The sequence below is a fragment of the Anticarsia gemmatalis genome, chromosome 16 (assembly GCF_050436995.1).
Source record: "Anticarsia gemmatalis isolate Benzon Research Colony breed Stoneville strain chromosome 16, ilAntGemm2 primary, whole genome shotgun sequence".
Taxonomy (NCBI): Eukaryota; Metazoa; Arthropoda; class Insecta; order Lepidoptera; family Erebidae; genus Anticarsia; species Anticarsia gemmatalis.
In genome coordinates this window covers 5,771,765-5,794,477 of record NC_134760.1, presented here as the reverse complement: position 1 = coordinate 5,794,477, position 22,713 = coordinate 5,771,765, and the positions used below count along the sequence as shown (strand labels likewise).

At 35.8% G+C, this 22,713-nt stretch overlaps 5 protein-coding genes across 7 annotated transcripts; 3 read left to right on the top strand and 2 right to left on the bottom strand.

Moving 5' to 3' along the window:
- Nucleotides 1-1,282: 1,282 nt before the first annotated feature.
- Nucleotides 1,283-9,122, top strand: LOC142979384 (uncharacterized). The gene is made up of 19 exons (XM_076124260.1): nt 1,283-1,538; nt 1,677-1,786; nt 2,405-2,644; nt 2,725-2,887; nt 3,150-3,288; nt 3,373-3,585; nt 4,272-4,473; nt 4,804-4,978; nt 5,294-5,479; nt 5,915-6,074; nt 6,160-6,280; nt 6,363-6,473; nt 6,836-6,978; nt 7,225-7,313; nt 7,764-7,898; nt 8,241-8,393; nt 8,611-8,678; nt 8,752-8,853; nt 8,916-9,122. Exons 1-19 carry the CDS (start codon nt 1,322-1,324, stop codon nt 9,102-9,104), a joined length of 2,916 nt encoding a protein of 971 aa, XP_075980375.1. The 5' UTR covers nt 1,283-1,321; the 3' UTR covers nt 9,105-9,122.
- On the bottom strand, nt 9,116-10,939 carry Rpn11 (regulatory particle non-ATPase 11). The gene is made up of 4 exons (XM_076124261.1): nt 10,800-10,939; nt 10,465-10,669; nt 10,194-10,350; nt 9,116-9,869 (listed from the first exon to the last, which is right to left on the bottom strand). Exons 2-4 carry the CDS (start codon nt 10,640-10,642, stop codon nt 9,269-9,271), a joined length of 936 nt encoding a protein of 311 aa, XP_075980376.1. The 5' UTR covers nt 10,643-10,669; nt 10,800-10,939; the 3' UTR covers nt 9,116-9,268.
- Nucleotides 10,940-11,175: 236 nt separating this feature from the next.
- Nucleotides 11,176-11,984, top strand: LOC142979654 (COX assembly mitochondrial protein homolog). Its single transcript, XM_076124711.1, has 2 exons — nt 11,176-11,360; nt 11,616-11,984. Exons 1-2 carry the CDS (start codon nt 11,306-11,308, stop codon nt 11,912-11,914), a joined length of 354 nt encoding a protein of 117 aa, XP_075980826.1. The 5' UTR covers nt 11,176-11,305; the 3' UTR covers nt 11,915-11,984.
- Tsen2 (tRNA splicing endonuclease subunit 2) lies at nt 11,976-15,163 on the bottom strand. Its single transcript, XM_076124710.1, has 4 exons — nt 14,983-15,163; nt 13,756-14,650; nt 13,498-13,622; nt 11,976-12,107 (listed from the first exon to the last, which is right to left on the bottom strand). The coding sequence occupies exons 2-4, from the start codon at nt 14,564-14,566 to the stop codon at nt 11,976-11,978; spliced, it is 1,068 nt and encodes a 355-aa protein (XP_075980825.1). The 5' UTR covers nt 14,567-14,650; nt 14,983-15,163.
- Nucleotides 14,658-22,126, top strand: VhaSFD (V-type proton ATPase subunit VhaSFD). 3 transcript variants are annotated; one of them, XM_076124707.1, is made up of 12 exons: nt 14,658-14,827; nt 15,794-15,817; nt 16,126-16,207; nt 16,296-16,476; nt 17,069-17,278; nt 18,349-18,555; nt 19,430-19,564; nt 19,739-19,924; nt 20,230-20,417; nt 20,827-21,015; nt 21,356-21,469; nt 21,661-22,126. In XM_076124707.1, exons 1-12 carry the CDS (start codon nt 14,788-14,790, stop codon nt 21,734-21,736), a joined length of 1,632 nt encoding a protein of 543 aa, XP_075980822.1. In that variant the 5' UTR covers nt 14,658-14,787; the 3' UTR covers nt 21,737-22,126. The 3 variants fall into 3 exon arrangements, with proteins under 3 accessions (XP_075980822.1, XP_075980821.1, XP_075980824.1); XM_076124706.1 differs by lacking the exons at nt 14,658-14,827; nt 15,794-15,817 and adding an exon at nt 15,852-16,042; XM_076124709.1 differs by lacking the exons at nt 14,658-14,827; nt 15,794-15,817; nt 18,349-18,555 and adding an exon at nt 15,854-16,042.
- The last annotated feature ends 587 nt before the right edge of the window (nt 22,127-22,713 follow it).

Sequence of the window (22,713 nt, the reverse complement as noted above, 5' to 3'; positions counted from 1 at the left end):
AGAAGAACATACTTTTGTACATTAAAAGAAAGAATATAGAGCGCGTCTTATTTGCGGTAATAAAAGCGGCTTATACTCACATAACTGCATTAAACTAACTTGGAACAGCTGTCTCGCGGACAAATCCCAAGAGCCTCGCGCTAACAGTTGTAATACCGCGTCACCAACTGGTTCTATTGACAAGTGCATTTACTACCAAGTACAGCTGTATTATAAAATGCTTCTATCTTATTGTCGTAAAATATTTTTATATAGCCAATTTTTTTATTAAATTAAAGTGCCGTTAGATTATCATTCCTTCTATTTCTATTTCTGTTCAAGATTACCTACAGATATATTTCTATCTCAGATTGTTGTTCTTGAATGAGTACTAGAAATCAATGTAGCAATACACGACTGTTCGCCGGTCTTACTGCACGCAGATCTATACGTAGTATTTGATAGACGAAGTGACAGCAGACAGAGTGAAATAATCTGTCAATATTTCTCCTAATCTAATCTTAGTTAAACAGTAAACAAACGAGCGCTTTCATAAAAACGTTGTTGCAGTTTTCGCTGCATAATGTTACTTTTAAGAGCAACAATAACACTTCCAAAAAAGCTTGGCAGTTAAAAAGGAGCCTGCAGTGCGGAAATCAACGAGGACTTTTTATGCAGTCAAAGGAGATTGCAAAACAAAAGCCAGAGTTCGTTATCTCCCGCCTTCAGCGTTGTGGGACACCACCCAGTCTACTTGTGAGTGTTGTCTTCCAGTTTACGCGCACAATTTTACAAAAGAATCCATTAAAATATGTCGCAACGACGTACGAAACGAAGAAACTTCCATTAAGATCTATTGAAACTATTATCAAACTGACACTCTCTTGAAAGCACTCTGCCGTGAAGCATTTAAACCACACGTGCCTTCCATATAACTGAAACAACGGACAAAGTAACGTAGTATCTAAACATGCCTAAGCACGTAACTACCTATATTCATATTTTCACATCGTGTCGTCGAGATTGTAAGCACCTCAGCATAAAAATGAGTTTTATGAAAATCAAATTTCATCCTCGAGAAAGCATCGCAACTTTATGTTATTGAGGGGCATGAAATAACCAAGAGGTGGGATGGATTTGAATGAAAAATGCCACGAGTTAATGGACTCTCAAAACAACAATAAAAATAACTTACAGGTTATACACGCGAAATTAAATACTGGTCTTCAAACTACGAATCGTCACTTTTTTCATCAACATACGTTAAAAATTGTCAAAACTGACATATCGTCTTTAACGACGTTTTCCCTAAATTGAATATTTTTCACAAATATTTATAAAAATGAAAGAAACAGAGGATAAATCCGTTGAAACGGTTCAAAAGTCGTCGGAATACAAAGCAATGCGTATGTCGTATTACGACGCTGATGAGCCTAAGAGACTCGGAACTAGCATCAGTCGTATGGTCGGTGTTCCTGTGGGAAACCTGATCAAAGTATGGGCCGATGTCTCACTTATCAACTACATGTCAATGAGACCTCTGGAGGTCATTACTTCAGGTACATACATATTTGTGTAGCCCTTTGACGTAGCTTAACGACTGTTATCTTAATTGACAATAATCGGGACCTAATAAATAAATGAGTTTAAAAGATTCGTAGTTTATTTTACGACTGCTGTTGCTTTCTTAAATTTAGTTTCGACACTACTAAGGCGCAGAAGTATTGGTCTGCCGGCGATGGAAAAATCCTTGCAATATCTGGGTATCAACGAACGTGAAAAAGACATGGAAAAGATCATCGAAGAGGTAAATCCTACCGTTGAATAAATTTATATTGTATATTACCAATGAATCCTTGTGATCGAACGACATTTCTATAAATTATATTTTATTTTATTCTAAATCGATATCTTCTTAGGTAGGTAAGTTGTAAAGAACTCATCCTCGTTGTAACATAATTAAATAGCTAAACATTTTTACCAGATGTTGAACAAGTATTATTAAATTCCTTTTAACTTCGAGAGTATAAAGTGGAAGTTATTCCTTAATTTTGGATGCAAATATTTATGAATATAAACTTTATATGATAAATATTCTCGTCAAGAGGCCGCCGTGCTTGTAATATTTTGGACAGGTATTAAAGGCCCATTAAACATGTTTCGCAATGATGTAGGGGATAAAAAGCAACGGTGAGCGAGATTCCCGCAACCGCACAATTTGATGTATAACGTCCCTTTGAGTAGGGTCACATTTCGTCACACCTCTGCAGTTGGTATTTCCCGGAGGTAAAGACATTTTGCCGGACCCTTGTTTTATTTTTATGTCCGCTAAAAGCCACTGTGATTTCTTGAACGTGAAACGAATTTTTACACACAAAACATTTCTCATGTATGTCATAATTATTTTCCTTCTTTCATTTTTTAGTTTCCTGTAAACGTGACTCCGCTGCTGAACGAAGATAATTTGTGGGGGTGCTTTTATACGTTTCCAGAAATCTATGCAGATGTTTATTCGCCAGTAGTCCGCATACGTGCTCTTGAAGACGTACCAGAACTGGTAGGGGGCGTTCTCACCAGAGACATGGTCACAGCCTGTCTCACTTATTTGAAACGAACGCCCATTCTCGGAGACTTCGCTTACATAAAATTGGATCTTTCATCAAAGGTAATGAAGACATACTGACTCGACTACGTTTAATGTATTTTCTCCTACTTCGTGTCTCACAAAGCTTACTTATTTTTCAGCATCTGAGCAATATTGATGTTTTAAAGCATTATAAATACTTGGTTTACCTGGATCTCTCTTCAAACTTGTTGAAAGAATTAACTATACTTTCATATCTTCCGTATCTACAATTTTTGTCCGTAGCATTTAATAGTCTGAGTACTATTTTGGAATACGACACCCGTAAGTATTTTGTACGTTTGTTTAACTTATTTAGAACAGACTGCAAATGGGGCTTCTACTCAGCGCAGCTTAAATACCCAAAGCATTTGACAAACGGGCTACTGCACACAATTAAACACAGCGTAACATGTAGGTACCAAGCGAGAATACTTGCATTTACTTAGTAGTTGCTGCTATTTGTTACTTGCTTCACCCGGGTAAACTCTGGGGAAATGTACCTACACTCAACCCCTTGATAAATCTTAATGTTTCAACTTTTCAGCGCAGTGGTTTCTTACTGAGGTGCACTACAAGTTCAATTCTGTAAAAAGAATTAATGATTTGAGCGCCTTTTGGTCAATCACTATACTAGATTTGTCACATAATAATATTAAATTTATCAGTGGTTTAGAAAGTCTAAGGTAACGTTTATATTCATCGAAGCATTCGTTGATAAAATGATCATGTCAAAGTTATCGAGATAATACGATTTGCATTTCCAATAGATATCTTCGTCGACTAGACCTGTCATTTAACCATATTCAACGCTTAGAGAATTTAAACAACTTACGTCTACTTTGGTTAGACGTGTCTTACAATAATATATCAAGTTTTCAATTTGGAGAGCAAGCCGGTTTATGGACCCTCCTGCACCTTGAATACCTGAATCTGAATGAAAACAATTTGACATCAATGAAAATGTTCTCTGATTGTACTCGGTGAGTAATTAGTGCCATTAATGACGCAACCCATGTTCCCACCACAATGCCCAATCGAGCCTGATTCGAACCGTTCTGCTAATGAATGAAACAAAAGCTCTACGTAACGTTTCAACACTATAGAACGCTAGAAAGTTCAGTCGTTTTGATGTAATTATTAAAGTTAAATGTACCGTAATACCTAAGATTAAGAAATAATGATAGATAGTTTAACTTTACAGTCTTTATTGCTATTTTTGTAGATAGAGTCCTAGTGAATAATAAATATTGACATAGCTTCATGAAAGCTAGATATCTCATGACTGAACTGAGCCACATGTGGTTGCTCTGGACCCGAAAAATCTTTTATTCATTTCACGTACTCGACGCCTTACTGCCGACTTTAGTATACACATATACATAGAACGAAACGCAATAGCCTAAGTAAAAGTCAACTTATTAATTTGTGCGTTCACACGAATACTAATTTACTCACTGAATTGTTAGCTGGCTTTCCATAACCTGAAATTAATATTTGTACAATACAAGACAAATGACTGTGTTCTATTTGTTTTGACTTGTGTAAAATATATGTTGAGGAATTTGGAATATATTTACAAGCTATCATAAATCCCGATTGATCTTACATAAATATGTATGGAATAACTCTATAATAGTCAATTTATTGAATCAGAATTGATTTCCAGGCTTCGTGAGCTGCACGCTCGGAACAATCGTTTGAGCGTTCTTCTTGAAATTGCATTATACATGAAGCAAATGCGGAGGCTAGTTGTTCTCGATCTCCGTGCGAACCCCATGTGTTCCATCCCTGGGTACAAAGAGGTCGTAATCAATACGTTTCCTTTGCTTCTATCTTTAGATGCTGAAGATCTTGATCCCACAGAACAGGTTCATATTTTTCTATCGAAAACTTCTAGTACTTAGTTATAACTTTAAATTATATTTAACTAAACCTTTCGACTTTTATGAATTGTTCATAAAGTTAAGACTCGACCGGGAATTGGAAATGTTACCCTTACTCGTATGCAGTTATAATAGTCTTTTGAGGTTTCAAATTGCCGCTGCATGCAGCAATTAATTCAGAAGAGAAAATATTTCAAATAGTCGTATTCAAATGTCAACCAAAACCTAAAAAACAATGTATTAGCTACTTGTAGTCACTCTAAGCAGTTCTTAGAACAACTTTAATGTATAATGAAACTTCTAAACATGTCACAGCGTACTTTGAAAATGGATATGTATCCCGACGTGACGGTGCACGCGACTCGGCGACTGTTGCGCCTGCTCTACATACAACAGCTCTCTAGGGCTGTGGTGTCACCCTTCGTGCCGCCAGCCGACAATAAAGACGTCCCTATCGTTGTTATAGTTGGCAACGAAGCGGTTGGTAAAGGTATCTTATTCATTATCTGTTTCTTATACTTTTAAAACCTTACTTTTTTATACTTACACCTATCTAGTTAAAAATTCTATGTTCTGCTTAGGTTTTATGTAACAACAAACCTTGAGTTATAATTATCACAACTGGGCCATGGATTGTGGAACTTTCAAGAGCCTTCAATTGTTAGGCTGGTGTTAATCTTTGATAGGCTATTGGAAAAATAAAATATGTTAATGTTATTCCACTTCGTTATTTCGACAAATTCCTAAACTTCAGATTAAATTCATTGAAATAAATAATAATATATAGGTATATTTTATATCACAGGGGCATTAGTTCGCCGTTTGACCTCCGAGTGTAGTTCAAACATAGAGCTAGCTCGTCAACATACGACAGCAGTTTACCACTATTCGGATCACTTCATTCAAGTAACGCGGCGCAACTTTGACGACATGCTACTCGCTGGAGACCTCCTCACATACTCTGAGTTGGACGGGGAATCCTACGGACTAAGTATGCTAATAAAACCGACCCCTATTCATGTTTACCTTTCTGGAAAATGTTGGCTGCTTAAGTAGAAATGTTGCTACTAAGACGATTCCAAATGGTCTAAAATCTCACTTATAGGTGATTTTCACCAACAAAGTAAAAAGCTACAGGTTACACAAGATGTTCGTAGATAGGTAGTAGGTACATGGATAAAAGATTGTGTCTAAATAATATAACGTAAGTACGCACTTGGTAGGTAAGTAAAGCAATAAAAGAGGATCCTTTATCCTCCCGTTTATCACACGTTTCTATACAACAAAAAATATATTCACACTCTCCAAAGCCATAAACTCCAGGGCTTTAGTGTTAATACAAAGAAACCTAAAACTCGGGTCAAAGTAAGCCACGAAAATGGGCACGGCCACGTATGTTTACCGTAAATACTATATTGCTTTGTAGGCCGCGAGGAAGCCTACGTAAGAGATGGAAAAGTAAAGATTGTAAGCATGGATTTAGTCGGAGCTTTGATGCTGAAATTACGTGGTTACCGGCCATATTTGATTCTAGCGACGATGCGAGATACACGAGAACTTGCGAAGAGACAATACGCCCGAAGGATGTATGAAAACCGTTGTTATATTTTGATTATTCTGAGCCTTTCAACCCTTTCTTGTTTACTAAAAATAATGTGTATATAATTCTAGGGAGCGGGAGAGGTATCATCGGCAGCGAATGTCTTTGGAGCCTCCATTGGAACGATCAACGTTGCAAGTTCTTCTATCCGGTCGGATAATAATCACAGGGATTCTTAATGAAATTCTTTTGGTATCCTAATTTTGTTAAACTAATTTACTTTAATTGAAAACAAAGAGTGAATAATATGTAAATTATTTGTTCTAACTTACAGGATTTGCCAGACGAAAAGGAAAATAGTGAATTTGTAATGGAATCGGAATGTTCTCTTATGTTGGACAGTGACATTCGAAGAGCGGTCAGAGATTACGCGAAACGTATCAATGTAATAGCTCTTTTTTCGCTTTAATAAATTGCTTTACCCATAGGTAAGAATTTGATGGTAATCAGATAATATTCAAGGTAAGTAGAGCTGATGCAGTTTGGGGTCATAGCTATAAGCATACTAGGATCGATACAACAATTAAAACAGTCAAACAGCACACATCAGTAGCCATAGCGTCTGCCGATAATCAGATCTTAAGGATTTATAATGATAATTTAGGAAAAGGAAGAATGTTTAAGGATTATTTTAGTTCTATATCAGAGGTGGAAGGTCAAAACCTAGGAAGAAACATCTGTTCTTTATCTTTATACTAATGTAGTTTAGTTATGTTACCTAGTTTACGAAACATTGATTGTATTCAGAGTGATTTATCGCTGGATGAAAATAAGCGCGGAAGGCCGAGTCAAGAGGAACCGAGCTTATACTCCCTGTTCAAAGAATCTCAAGTGACTGAGGAGTACGTAAGCTATATTACCAACGGGCAGAGCTCTTATCAAAGTAAAAAGTAAGTACCTAGATAACACAAGAGACTTTACAGCACACCTGCTATTTATTAGAATTTCACTTTAATTAGAATTTGGTAATGTTTAACTGATCGCTGCAACATAGGCATGGTGTATCTGAACAAAGATACTTACCTATCTGCGAAAAATGTACAAAAGTTTTTTTTATTGCTGATATCGAATCGAAAACAACACAGCATGCAGCATATATCTTCGTGTAATAAACTCTATGCTATTTTTATCTGCAGAGCAATTGAGAAACAGAAAGCAAAGGCTTCTAGTATTTCTCAACGCAAAAGTATTGATTTCAGTCGGTATACTTCTTCTACTTGGAAAGGTAAGTTACTTGAAAATTGAACAAATAATCTGTAATTGCATAAATGTTCAAGACAAGCAAAATTCAGCGCAATGCGAATTGCGATGATGTCAAACGAAGCTACGTCATTGAGTATGTTTTCTGGGTCAACAAACAAGGCTGGTAAATAAAGTTATCCAAAATATTTCGAATTCCGACCGCCAAGCACGAGGTATAGGGTTCGAATTCCCGAGTGGATTTGTGTATTGATGTAGGCTTATTTTTCATTTTTGGTTGTTATAATCTCGGTAGGAGCCCGGAGTTGATTAACGTGCCCGGGTAATAGCAATAGGTAGATTGCGACATTATATTTACCTATATAAAATCCCTTTTTTTTTTAAACATTATCATCACCTCCGAGTATAATAGGAGTGATGCATAATAGCTTTTCAACCTTTTGTAATTTATACCTACCAAACTGTAAATTTTCAGGTTGTGTGGTTGCGGATAGCTCGAAATCGTCCAAGTCTGTCACGTTTACATCGCAAGATAACACTTCAGCCGGCATAGATCCCACGGGAATGCTAATTGAACCGCAGGCAGCTAAAGAATCACCCGATAAAGCCGGTCATTCAAGTTTTGTTATACTATTTTACTGTATCCAACAAATTCATAAATTAAACCGAGAGAAATCTTTATTTTTCGTACAGTGGGTTTTACAATCCTGAGATACATTATTTGATGAACAGACAGAATATTCGTTCAATCCGACAAAAGCTTAAAATTATTCGTCTAATTGTCTTCATCCCTACATTCGCTATCTAGGTCAAATAAGCCTACAAGTGGCGATTGCCAAAGCTGGCTCTACATATAGGATTTTAATTTCCTATTCTTAAGTTTCTGTTTTTTCCTTCAAATCAGATTCTTAGCCACGTTGCTATATTATTATAATAGTACTAAAACTTGCAGAAAAGTTCCGGTCGATAAGCACTCGAGCGCCGTGGCCGACACCTGGTCAGCACGCGCACCATAGTCCCCATGTCTCCGTCGATGACTCGGACCTGTGGCTCGCGTTCCTCACAGAAGCAGGACAAAAACTAGCCAGTGACGCCAATCAAGCTTGTAAATATCAGAATTTTAATGCTTAACTTTAGTTTTCAGTGAAAGCCATCTGTTTCATAAAAGATGTGCATTTAAAGTTCAAAAATTCACAAATCATGCTAAAGCAATGAGATGCTTGTTTCAATAATACTTTGTATGATTCCTAAACCTCCTTTATTTCTTCAACTCTTAGTTGGCCCATTAACTACTTACTCATAAAAAATTATATTCCTCACAGCAGACATAACTCCTGATCATAAAATAGACGATCCCACTTCTATGATGTACCAGATACCAATGACAAAGGTAAAGATTTTAACACTTTTATGTATTAAGTTTCTAAATATATGTTTTTTGGTTAAACATATTCTTTGTTTAGGTACCAACTGATGCTACTGAAGATACATATTCTACATCTACTCACATTAGAGAGAGTTGTGAAACCATACATCGTCGCAATCCTGGATTATTTTGGGATACAGTAAGTAAATTATTGAAATTCGTTCATTTGCACATGCAATGATAAATGTTTCTAAATTACAGGTCACCATGGATAACCCCCGTAAAGCATTCAAAAAAGTCCGTGGTATCATTCAAGATATAGTTAATTTACAAAAAAACATAAAACCAATGTTTGACATTGATTTTCCAAACCTAGCCGACTATCCTACAGTCGAACGAAAATTGGAAACCATTCGCAAGCAAATAGCTCCTCAACAACTATTCTTTTAAATTAATAAATATTTATCAAAAATCTGTTTTATTATTGTTAGGTACAATTAAGTAAATTATAAGTATCATACATTCAATAGGGATAAAAGTGTGAGACTGGATTCATTTATTACCACTTTACTATAACCTTAACATGTAATAGTATAAAAAGTCTCACATGGGGATCATTTAAACACCATGGTGTCGAGCATTGCTCCCAGACACTGCACTATGTTGTTTGACATCAGAACATCAACTTTCTCCTCTAAATGCCTCTTGGGATCCTGTTTGCCTACATTCTTAATAGCTAGCTGTTCAGGTGTCATCTTCTCCTCATCTTCTAGTGCCTTATTGTAATTCTTAGCTAGATCCAACATGTCTGTTACTGTTGTTTCATTGATGGAGCAGTGTTCCTTGTAGTCTGAGAGAGTAAGGCCGTCCATCCAGGACTTTTTGTGGAGGTTTAACAGCATCTTCTGTTCCAACTCATTCTTCCTGTAGTTTATGCTGATGGAGTAATAGTGGCGGTTGAGTCCGTGGATGAGGGCTTGTACTGAGGGCTTTTGGAGATGGCCCAAGTTTGATGTGGTTTGTCTGGGCTCCTGGCCGAGAACCATCATGTTAGGGTTGATGAGACGGAATGCATCAATGACTACTTTTCCCTTCACTGACTGAATAGGGTCCACCACAACAGCAACTGCTCTCTCGGACAGGGCTTCAAATGACTGCTGAGTGTTTATATCCACACCTGACAACCAACAGCCAAATCCAGGATGGGAATGGTACCTGAAAATATTATATTAGACAATGTCATTATACTTAAAACATTATGTTTAAGCTGATATCTGTGCTATCTGAAATAAAATACATTCAATACAAGAATAAAACTGAACACTAAACATTGTGGTTTATCATTTCCTGTGTTTCATTTCCAATTAACTATCCACATAAACATCATTGGAGAATGTACAACAATAATTAATAAGATGACAAATTTGAGGGATCCTTTGTTCTAATCATAGGAAACTTAGCTTCTGAGTACCAACAATAACAGTGTTGAAGACCAATATATAAATAGGTCAATACTGAATAGAGCTCTTTTCTACTCACCATCCAACAACCATCTCTGGGCGGCCAGTCTGCTTGAGCATATCCAACATCTTAGCTTGGAAGACAGGGTCAACAGCCTCTACGGACACTCCAGTACCAGTCTGGGGCATAGCAAACACGTCTATCACGCGTACTGTGTAGTCATCCACGAATTCACCTGGAACATTTAGTTACTCAATCAATACTTATAGAATGAACAAGTCACAGCTGGTTAACATGATACAGCATTTTTGATGACACAATACAAAATAAATTATAGGATTATACTAACCTAACATAAGCCCCATCACTTCCATGGGTACGCCAGCACGACCATGTTTTAGCATCTTCAACAGGGCCAAAGATGAGATGTATACTTGTTCAGCGGTGTCTACCGCAGGCGCATCAGTAGGCGGCGGCGCCTGGGATAATCCCGCCATACCTCCTCCAAGACGTAGAAGACGATCCATTATTGTGCACTTTTATACTTCTTTATTCTAAAATAAAGCAAACTCATCGAGTGAGCATCATACTTCATACATACATCAACAACTTACCCACAACAATCTGATTGTAACTTATTATCTTTAAAAACGTTTACTATTTCACTTTGAAGCAAATACTTACACAAAGAACTTGAAATCATTTACACTATTTCCGAAAAACTCCGGCCAAAATCCAAAATGAACGGGATTTGAAACAAGGAACGAATGATTTTAATTCACGGCAATCGAAATTGACAGCCCACGTCGAAACTGCAACCTCATGAATGTGTTGCTATAATATTTTCAGAAAAAAAATGGATTCGACTAAATATTAAGATGGATTCTTATAACAATTATTCTTTTCTTTTAATGAGTTATAAAATAGGTGAGAATTATTAAATTCCACTTAGGTTAATCATTATAATTTATGCCGGTGAATCTTAACCAACGAAGCCGTGAATACAATATCACCTAAACGATAATATAATCATTTAGTTATAGCCGCAGCCCTATCTGTCGCAGGTGTCAAATAAGATGTCATCAATGTCAACTAGGATATCAATAAAATCCTGGCTTGTTTCGATTTAAAATATTACCTGTAATATTGAAAATAATAACAGTAGCATTTGAGAACTATTCAACAACAAAATGACAGAAAAGTCCGTGCTTCCTAGCAAGCTTTCGGAAGGGCCTAAAGGATTAGGTTAGTACTAATAACTAATTAAAATCGGTAACCTATTATCACCCCTTTCCTATCGACACTGTTTATTTTTTATCTCAATAAAAAGGCTACCAGGAAATTACTTTCATGTTTGCAGTACCTACCTGTTTTAGCGAGAATCGTTAATATCTTTCAACATTAAATTATTGTCATAATTTTTCAAACAGGGTGTGTAACTGATTAGCCCCTACCCCATGATTATGCAACTAATATTTAAATTATTCTATTTATTTACAGGTGATCCTGATGATCGATCTTTGAGGAGGGTGGAATTAGATGTAATGATACCTAAACTCATAAGAGAGAAAGCTAAAACAGAAAAATGTACAAAAGAAGTTGCAGAGTTTGAAAAATGTTGCAAAGAATCTTCTCTTTTAATGGTCGTCAAATGCAGGAATCAAAATTCTATACTCAAAGATTGTCTTGGCAGCTGGTATCAAAATGAAGATTTCAAAAAACTGTGTACTGAAGAGTATTTACAACAGAGAAGTGAATACCGAAGAACTGGTGTTAAGAAACCTATTAAAAGAGCCTAAAACTATTATTGTTAAATGTTTTTTTTAGAATAGTGTAAATATTATTAAATAAAAATCTGTTTTAGTCATCCTCATTTATTGTTACTGGTAAATTTCTACTTAACACTACTTCTCTTACTGTGTAACCTTTTAATTTGTTTGGTAATTTGCAATTAATATCTTCAGGCTCTATGACTTCAGCAATTAGTATTTCCTGGAAATAAATAAAATATATATTTTACATGTTGATATTTATCAAACATTTTATTGGCAGTAGAATATTCACTTCAGGATGTAATTGGAACCTTTGGCCTTATAACAAATTTCATTCTTCAGTCAGCATAAACCATGACGTTAACAAGATGACAGAGGCATTCAACTCCTTTAAGGCCCATTTAGACGGGGAGAGTTTCTCGTCTCGAAGATACGATTGTCGAAAGAATATTAATCATTTTTTTCGTCTAAACATTCGCTCTCCTCGCTCGTTGTTTTGGGCAAGAATTGCCTTGCAATGGAATATTGTTATGTCCGTGTAAACATAATTTCAAAGCAATAATCGTATTTCGAGATTTTATGCCAGTTGCTACCATGAGTGCAGTGCGCGAGGGTGTTTTAATTATATCTGCTCTTCTAAGGCAAGAATTAGTTAAACGGAAAAAGAAGAAAACGTGTTGGGTTAAAAATGGATAGCTAGAAGAAATGATTTGGGAGCATCTAACACGTTGTGCCTTAAATTACAATTGGAAGATGAAGAGACATTCAAAAATATGTTTCGGCTTACGAAAACTCAACTCATATATTATTATTTAGTTCAAGAAATTGGACCATCTATACAAAAAAGTAACACAAATATGCGTCAAGCTATACCCGCTCGTACAAAATTGGAAATAACTTTAAAATATTTGGCTACAGGAGATTCATTTCAAACATTATCAGAAATATTTAGAGTACCATCAAAAGATCATAAATAAAGAAAAAAAAAAAGATTACCTAAGTATATATTCAAAATCAGTCTTACTTTAATAAGGTAGATTACAAAACAAATAAATGACAATTAGCTTATAATAAATCAACTTAATATAGAGATATTTGGAAAAAAATAATTATTGTGCATTGGTTGAATCATTTGGAAAATCATCTTGCATGCTTGAATTCCACCACTGTGTGTCGCTATCAGTTCTCGAAAATGGAGAATCGGGCATCGGAGTTCACATAGGAGTTCATCTGATCACTAAACTCGAATGACAAATCTCTCACTAAAAACGATTCAAACTGATTTGTACGATACTCGTATCAACTTGAAAATATGTCACACGAGATCGTGTTAATACAAGTTAAGATTCTCGTAAGCAACAATCTGCTTACTATACCTTCGTTGTGTAAACAGACATAGGCAATTATCGCCTAGCGATAAGTCATAAGCGAATCTCGTATGACATAATCGTAGGCGAGATTTTAATTCTTGCCTGTATGTAAACATTTTGATACGATTGTGTTATGGCGATTATTGCTTGTGATAGTAGCGCATAGTTTCTCGCTCGGAACCGTACGAGAAACTCTCCCCGTCTAAATGGGCCTTTACAAAGAGGAAAAATAATATTTACCTTAACTGTAGTATTTGCCATTCGTACATGACCCAACATTTCAATCCAGCCAAATGATTTGTATTTAGATTTAATTACAACTATGTACTCAGCATGTGACATTGCAGGCCCTTCTTTATACAATACTGAAAAAAATATATCATCATCATATCATAAAATACATAAAGTATAGCCAAGTGCAAGGATTTGATATAATTGCCTACAATAATGCTTTTACAGAAAACTGGATATTTTGAATTATCACACTAAGCCACTTACAATAATCTCCTCCAAATTTGATTCCTGGTTTTACAATATAACCCTTGGATCTGTAATAGTGGAAAACCACATATTTTGACACAAAGTTCTTATCTGCCATAGTAAACAATTCCCAACATTTCTCAATATTCAACAATGTGTTGTCAAGGTTTACTATTTGTAAGCATCCCAGACCGTATAACAGAAAGAACGCTTCTTGTGGTGTTAACATTAACTTCTCTTGTATCTTAATCTTATTCAAGCAACATTTTGGCTTTAAGTTGGCAAAGTAATTTTCTTCTTCAGAATCACTATCGGGTACAATAACAACTATATTATCGCCTTTTTCTGGATTGTGGTACTGCTCAAAGCACTCTTGTGGCTCTTGTTCAACTCCATTTTCTTCATCACTGGACACCAAATCTATAACATCCTTTATGGACCTCTTTTCACTGTCACTTATAATTTTAGCAGTAATGTCATCAATGTCCTTCATGAAAGCATCCGCTTCAGCTGATTGATTAGAGCTACCAAATTTTCTAAACCAGTAATTTCGTTTCAAGATCTGTCTCTTACGCATAATACGTGGGCTGTTATCATTTTCGGTAACCTTCGGTTGAGAGCGCGAAGCAGAACCTTTGCCAAAACATCCCATGTGATACAAAAGTCCTATCTCTTCAATGGATCTTATTTCCACATTATAGCCATTATAATAGCCGGTAAATACAATTCGCATTGAATTATCTAATGGAAAACGCAACGAGTCAATTGCCATCGGAAATGAGTCATTTGGGTCATTAGTTTGACAATCTTCTGATTGCAAAGTAGTCATGACAAAAGAACTGGCCAGTTCCCAAATTTATTTACAGCCGAATATGTCAGTTCGACGAAGTCTTGAATAGCGCAAATTATGATACTGCAACATAAACAGTCAAATTTTATTCGCTAGTACTTTCATAACAGTTTTACTATGAATTTTGTTACATTTAGACATTACTTTTTATAGGTTTCGGTGATTTATAAGTAAACTATTTATAGTTTTATCTGATCAATATGGAAAAAAATCTTGGCGAAGACACGGAAAAATACAATGGTGAGTAGAGCTATTTCTTTTAAAATGTGGTAGCTTTACCTTGTTACAGCTGCATTATTTATTTGTTTACATTTTGAGATCGATTTACATTTATTTGCAAATAACATAGAAAACAAAAAACATTTTAAAATTATAAATAATTAAAGAGGACTGACCTGGAAGGTTCTAAGTTTATTATTTCATTTATTTTGATTTGATTTGAGTGAGCAAAATAACTAAAATATAAAATTAGCGCCAACGTTTAGCGAGCGCAGCACAGCCAAGTCAACCAAACGTTCGTTCATCAATGTTTGTACGTCACGTTAAACGTTTTTGTAAGACCTCGTTATAAACCAGCAAACTATATAATTTATATAGGTAGGTACATTATAAAATTGTTTACTTTGAATGAAACCCCACTTATTAGTTAGATTTTCTGCTGTTTATGAAAAAGGTAATTAATGTATGTTTAGTAGAATATTCTTAAAATAGATTAATGATCAGAATTTAAACGTTTTCTATACTAAAATAATTACTTTTTCAGTTTTTACTCAATCGTTTTAAGAATATGCGAATGGCAGGATATTTTCCAGTATTATGTTTTTATTCTATTTATCAAATGTACACCCATGAGTAGTATTACAATCATGAGTACTAAAATTTTAGAAGATTGATATTTAACAGGCATTATTGTTTCTATAAAACTATTTCATTTAAGTTCTGGAACTAATTTTTGGTGCAGAAGTTTAGACAACTTGTTATTAAAAATTTTTTATCAGAAAATCGGAGACCACCTCTATTATGGACTGGAATTAATTTCCTCTTGATTCCTCCCTCGTGATGGAAAATTTAATGCTGGAATTTCAGAGCATTATTGCTAGCATGAAAAAGAATTGACATATCCCATTCTTTTCTTAATTTTGCCAACTTGCTTGTAAAGACAGTGTTGACAACTGTTTTCTATATCTTCTATCTCTTTTTTTCTAGCGCGGGTCGTGTATATCAGAGAAGGTAAGAGAATAATTATCACTGTATGCAAAACTAACGTCATTCTCTGTAGTCACAAGACCTCTCAGCTGAGGCTGTCTTCATTTCTCTGTTTTTCCCAAATATAAAGTTTTTCGATTCTTCTTTGGAAATAACAGACCTGGTTATTAAAATCCATAGCCAAAATGGCTAATATCGGGGATGAAAATGTTAGTCAGCTTATGCCGTCGCTGGGTGACGAAAAAATCGGTAAGTACTCCCTTACGCATTAACTCTGAATTGAGGAATTCCTGGTCTTAAGTCAAAAGCATTACAAAACCAATGTTTTCTAGATATGATTGCGGCCACCAGCGTCTTGCAAATCCGTGCCAGTGAAATCCGCCAGACCCAGATCAACTGGCAGTCTTATCTGCAGTAAGTATTGATTCTATTGTCAGAAGTTATTTATTGTCATTCTGCTCTCATTTGAGTGTCCTAATTCCGATGTGTTACTGTATATTAGGTCACAGATGATCACGCAGCGTGACCATGACTTCATTGTGAACTTGGACCAGCGTGGAGCTAAAGACCTGCCTGATAAGAACCCGGGTGCCTGTGCTGAAGTGTTCCTCAACCTGCTCACTCATATCAGCAAGGACCACACCATCCAGTACCTGCTTGTTTTGATTGATGACATCCTTTCTGTAAGTAATATGTAATTTGTTAATCATTTACTTTCCCTTTTTTAATCTACATAGATAACATTTTATAATTTTTAGTGTCATCTAAATAAAAAAATACTTGTAAACTATAGTGATAGCCGAGTGGTTTAAGTTGGCACCTCCCACGCTAGTGGTCGCAGGTTCAAATCCGAGGCAACACACCAATGACTTTTCGAAGTTATGTGTGTATTAGAAATAATTATCACATGCTCCAACGGTGAAGGAAAACATCGTGAGGAAACCTTGCATGCCTAAAATTTGTTTAATACATTTATTTAGGGCATGCAAAGTCCCCAACCCGCACTTGGCCAGCGTGGTGGACTCAAGGCCTAACCCCTCCCTCATTACGGGAGGAGACCCTTGCCCAGCAGTGGGACAGTAATGGGTTAAATTTTTAATTTTTATTTTAAACTATAGTGCTAATTGTTTTCATATGTTATCTCTGTATTTTTGATAATGATAGATTTCTTATTTTATACAATATTAAACTTGACTTTAATCTAATTTTATCTTAATATTATACTCCTGGATCCTCATCAATATAAACTACAAATACAATGTTTATATTTTACAGGAAGACAAGGCGAGGGTGAAGATCTTCCGTGAAGCCAAATCAGGAAATGCCTGGCAGCCATTCCTGAACCTTCTGAACCGTCAAGATGAGTTTGTGCAGCACATGACTGCCCGCATCATCGCCAAGCTGGCCTGCTGGCACCCACAGTTGATGGAGAAGAGTGACCTGCACTTTTACCTCTCCTGGCTCAAGGATCAACTGAAGCTGAACGTGAGTTTTTGAAGATGTTTTCGTCTCTATATTAGTAATGGACAAAATGAGGGTAGGGCAAAATCTATGGATCAATACAACACAACTCATAAAGCATTATGTTAATGGTATGTCTTTTGTGTAATGATAAGGGTGTGAAATTATGTACAAACTATGTACCATGAAATGTAATAAGCAGTTTTTATTTGCATGAAGTTTTTATGGTTTTATGCATGCATCAAATGTTCTGAATATTTTGTAATGTTATTGATTTTTTTTTTTAATGAACAGATTGTCATTTTTCACTGTATGCATGCTTCATTTTGCTTGGCTGATAGAAGTCATAGTGTCACCTCTATTTTTACTACATTTTTGATTCTATACTAATAATATAATCACCCTTTTGCTTATGAATTAAACAATTAATATTATAACCACTAACCAGTCTGTATGATATACAGAAAATAATTCCAGTTGGGTAAATGCATGTTATGTTTCACAATATTTACTTCAAAAGCTGTGAAACAGATATGTGTTACAGGCATTACTAAAGACTGCCAAAAATTTCATAGAAATGTTGGGGATTTAGATTTATAAATATTGTAGGTAAGGTAGCAAAACACATCTGTTAATCTAAAATTTAATTAAAAGAATGGACATAATTGACTGAGTATAAAGAATCGTAACTATAAATTACTTTGCAAAGGCATAAAGTACTTTATAAAAAGTTTAATAAATATCAGCAATAGCCTTGATCACAATATCTTCCTTTCATATCTCTTTCTTCACTTTCATTTTCATTTTTGCCATCACTTGTATTCAGAAATATAAACTTATGCAATGCAGTGATACATGATCTTACATCTCTTATATCTACAAAAATGTTTCAACATGAACTCTGCTTAACAATTCAATAGTTATGTGTGGCGAAGCTTAGTGCCATATACCAGATGGGTATAACTACATCATCAATGTGTCTAAACCGACTGAAACGTAACAAATCGTTGTGAGTATCACGTGCAAGCATCACGCATCGTTGGGGCTTTGATGACGCGGGTGAATTGTCATTGAGAGGTTTGTTTTCTGGTAAGGCGGAGAAAATGTCTGCCGAGTTAGAGCATGCCGAGCAGGTTATGTTGCTCCACGAGAAACAGCATTTCGCAGCCGATAAACCATCAAAACATCACCATCAGAAGGATAAAGAGCATACCGACGCATCGCAAGAAAAGTACTCGAGCCTTTACAGCTCTTTCGATGAGCTGAAACCGCATGACGTCTTGCCCCCTGGCCTGCATAAGGTATTCTTGTAATGTGTAGATGTCGACACCAAAATGAGTGTTAAACAAATATCTTGTACTGTAACCAAGTGATGACTAACTGCCTTAGTAAGTATGTAGTGTCCTAGGTGTTTCTAACTGTGTGTACTTTCCTAACAGGATGAGCATTTTTAATAACTGATAATTTGATATTGCATACTTACACTAATCTTGTTCATTACACTTGCACGCAATAGGAGAATGTGATGAAGGTACTGTGCATGCTAGCTTTAAATAAGAAATGAATTATTAATTGCTTATGTGAAATATTAATAAAACCAATTATTTACTTTATCTGTTAGCTATTATTAGTATTTTATTTCATGTATGTTATTTTTCAGTTATTTCAATTATACCAGGCTTACAGGAGGATTTTCGCTTATGGGACTTGATTATTTGCCTCATAAATTATAATATTTGGTAAAATTTATTGACTACAGAAAGATGCCATTGAATCAACTTGTAAACAGAATCAATAATTGAATTCGAAAATCTACCTACTGTCTACAAATAAATGCGAGTTTTACAAAAGAAAAATGCTGAATACAAATGGCATCTTATTTACTTTATAGTCAAAATTTTCCTTACTTTACTTGGGTAACTTATAAAAAATATTTTCCATTGACTATTTCTTACTAATTAATCGAACTAAATAGACACTGTCCCTTTCTTCGTGTGATCTTTTTTCAGGCAGAAAATATTGATATAGAAACTATAGGTTGTTAATTTTGCAGATTTTTTCAGTTGCTATTTACCGTCGTAAGGTCTGGAGGCTTTTAGTGATTTTATTTTGGGCCATGCTTTGCCAGGGTTAATATTGTATTTGATTTAGACTATATGTTATTTTTGTACACAGAACAATGATTACATCCAGTCAGTGGCTCGCTGCCTGCAAATGATGCTTCGTATTGACGAGTACCGCTTCGCTTTCCTGTCTGTCGACGGCATCTCCACCCTGCTGTCTATCTTGGCCTCCAGGGTCAACTTCCAGGTAACTTATATTTGTTGTTATATGCTAGATGATACTTACATAAGAATGGGCAGAGTTATCAACAAAAATACACGCTAAAACATACTTTATTCAGGTTTTCATCATAAATAGATCAGCTACTTTAACTCAAAGAATTTGTTAATCAACCTTACGGTTATAATTCCTCGTTTGTAGGTGCAATACCAGCTGGTGTTCTGCCTGTGGGTGTTGACATTCAACCCCCTGCTTGCCGAGAAGATGAACAAGTTCAACGCCATCCCCATCCTCGCTGATATCCTCAGCGACTCTGTCAAGGAGAAGGTCACCCGTATCGTGCTCGCTGTCTTCAGGAACCTGATTGAGAAGCCTGAGGACCAACAGGTAAATACTAATAAATAAAAAAATAATACTGTTATGTAATTCATAGTTACTGTTATACTAAAGACTATTTACACTACTCCAAAATCTTCCACCGTCGCCCTTTTATTGGCTATGTTAGCATACTTAAATTGAAACACACGCTTTATTAGAATTGTGATGTCAAGTTTGAAATATTCAGAATAGTTTATAGACCTTGATAATGTGCAGAACTACGTAGTCCGTTCCAACTTTACGAAAACGACTTTCTTGCCCTACTATCAACACACACATAGCGTAGTAAATCTTTATTTTATACTTTTGACTAGGTTGCCAAGGAACACTGCATCGCCATGGTCCAATGCAAGGTCCTCAAGCAACTGTCCATCCTGGAGCAGAAGCGCTCCGACGACGAGGACATCATGAATGACGTGGAGTTCTTGAACGAGCGCCTCCAGGCTTCCGTCCAGGACCTCAGCTCGTTCGACCAGTACGCCACTGAAGTTAAGAGCGGCCGGTAAGCATACTTCTATTTCAATGTTGATTAAATACACTGTTGTGTATATCGGTGGCGCAAAGAAGTAATAGGTAGTAATCTTAGATTCCTATGGTGACAATTGTCAAGAGCTATAAATTGCAATTAAATAAGTTAATTAGTATATTTGATCTTTACGTTTGACCTCTCGTCGCTCATGTTGGTTAGCGCCCCACCAGGCCATTGAATTGAGTCTTTAACAATATAGAGTGAATCTACTTGAACACTATAAAAAACATGCTAAAATATAATCAAGCTTTTTGTTATGCTAAATATCGACTACAAGGAAATTGTACCTTCGCTTGTCGTTGATTTAATTAGAGACGATGACTTCACGGCGAGAAAATTTTAACTAAGTGTAATTAGTTTTTCATAACTTTTAATATTCTAGTTTGGAGTGGTCTCCCGTCCACAAGTCGGCGAAGTTCTGGCGTGAGAACGCGGCCCGCCTCAACGAGCGCGGCCAGGAGCTGCTGCGCACCCTCGTGCATTTGTTGGAGAAGAGCCGCGACCCCGTTGTGCTGGCTGTCGCGTGCTACGACGTCGGCGAATACGTGCGCCACTACCCCCGTGGAAAACAGTATGTATACTTCTTTAAATTATGACTTACCTTTCGCGATCCTAATGTAATGCTATTAGCATCAATTCTCGTTCACGGCTAATGTAAACTTTAGCTGGAATGTCAAGAAAACCAAGGTGATAATACGTTCGAGTTAATTCCTGTGTGATGTACATTACTTGGAGAGATTACCCATGATTTACGAAGCAATAAACTGTAATAAAACGTGCATAAACAAAATCTTTTTTAAAAATGCTCATGATATCATCGGTTCAACAGCACAGAAAAACCGTGTTCGCGAAGTAACATATTAACTGTATGTGATCCTACACATTCTGATATAAACATAATTTGTGTACAGCATCATCGAACAACTGGGCGGCAAGCAACGTGTCATGTACCTCCTGAGCCACGACGACCCCAACGTGAGATACGAAGCTTTATTGGCCGTTCAGAAACTCATGGTGCACAACTGGTATGTATCGAAGCACTTTTATTATCATTTCAAAAACGACTTGAAGCTATGTAAGTTATGCAATACAAAATAACTTTCACTTGCGTTACGTCAGACACGCCTTGATAATATAATACATCAAGTGTCAGATAACACATTTATATCGCGTTATGAGTGGATATTGTTCTAAAGATTGTTTTGTGCTGTTACAGGGAATACCTCGGCAAACAACTAGAGAAGGAACAAATCGACAAGCAGGCGGGAACTGTTGTCGGAGCTAAAGCCTAAATATGTTATATATTTAAATGAAATATTTAATTCGTTGTTATTATTGATGTCTTGAATGATACCGGGCTTTTTAAATGCATTAGCAATAAAATAGTGTGTAATAAATGTAAATAATGTGCCTCCGTTCTACTCTGTCGGAACTAACTTATATTATTATGTATGATCAGTTTTAACACGCGACAATTATGATGATCTACACACATGGAGCCAAAACACTAAGTTGTCAACGTTTAGTGTACACATTCCTTTAAAGGTTTATTATATAACTGAATAAAATATAAAGTGTTTATAAAATATATGTATTAATACTATTGAAATTTATAGAATATTAGCGGTTTGTGATGTGATAACTGGCTACATCAGTATTGTGAATAAAGTTCATCATATGTTTACTTGATTTTTATTTACACTAGTCAAACAATCGTTTTCTTTCCTGTTTGCGTCTTTTGGATATATAAGTTTCTTCTGCCTAGTCATTAAAGCTATTCTCTGCACTGTATACGTAATTGGATTTTAGTCTTAACTCTGCAGTATGTAGTGGTCTATAACTCATTTTTATTGGGAAATTGACGTTCTATAACAATCTTGTGAACTGAAAAACTGAAAGATGAACAGTTCATAATGTGGACTAGGAAAAGAAACGATTAATATAATATATTTGCCTGTAAGCTTTGAATCTAAATCAAATCGCATTAATTAATGAAAATAAATATATTATGTGTAATAAAATAAGATTTTGAACTCTATTTAATAGCTCTTTATCCAGTATTATTAATTTTACTGAAAGAGGTGTAAACTCTATGGTTTATATGGTTTTAACTGCACGTTTGGCGCAGTGGTTTAAGCGGTTACCTCGCCGCAATAACCGTAGCGCCGCGTGTGGTGGGATCGAATCCCACCCGGGACAAATCTTTGTGTGTAAGCACGAGTATTTGTTCTGAGCCTGGATGTCAATTTATCTATATAAGTATGTATTT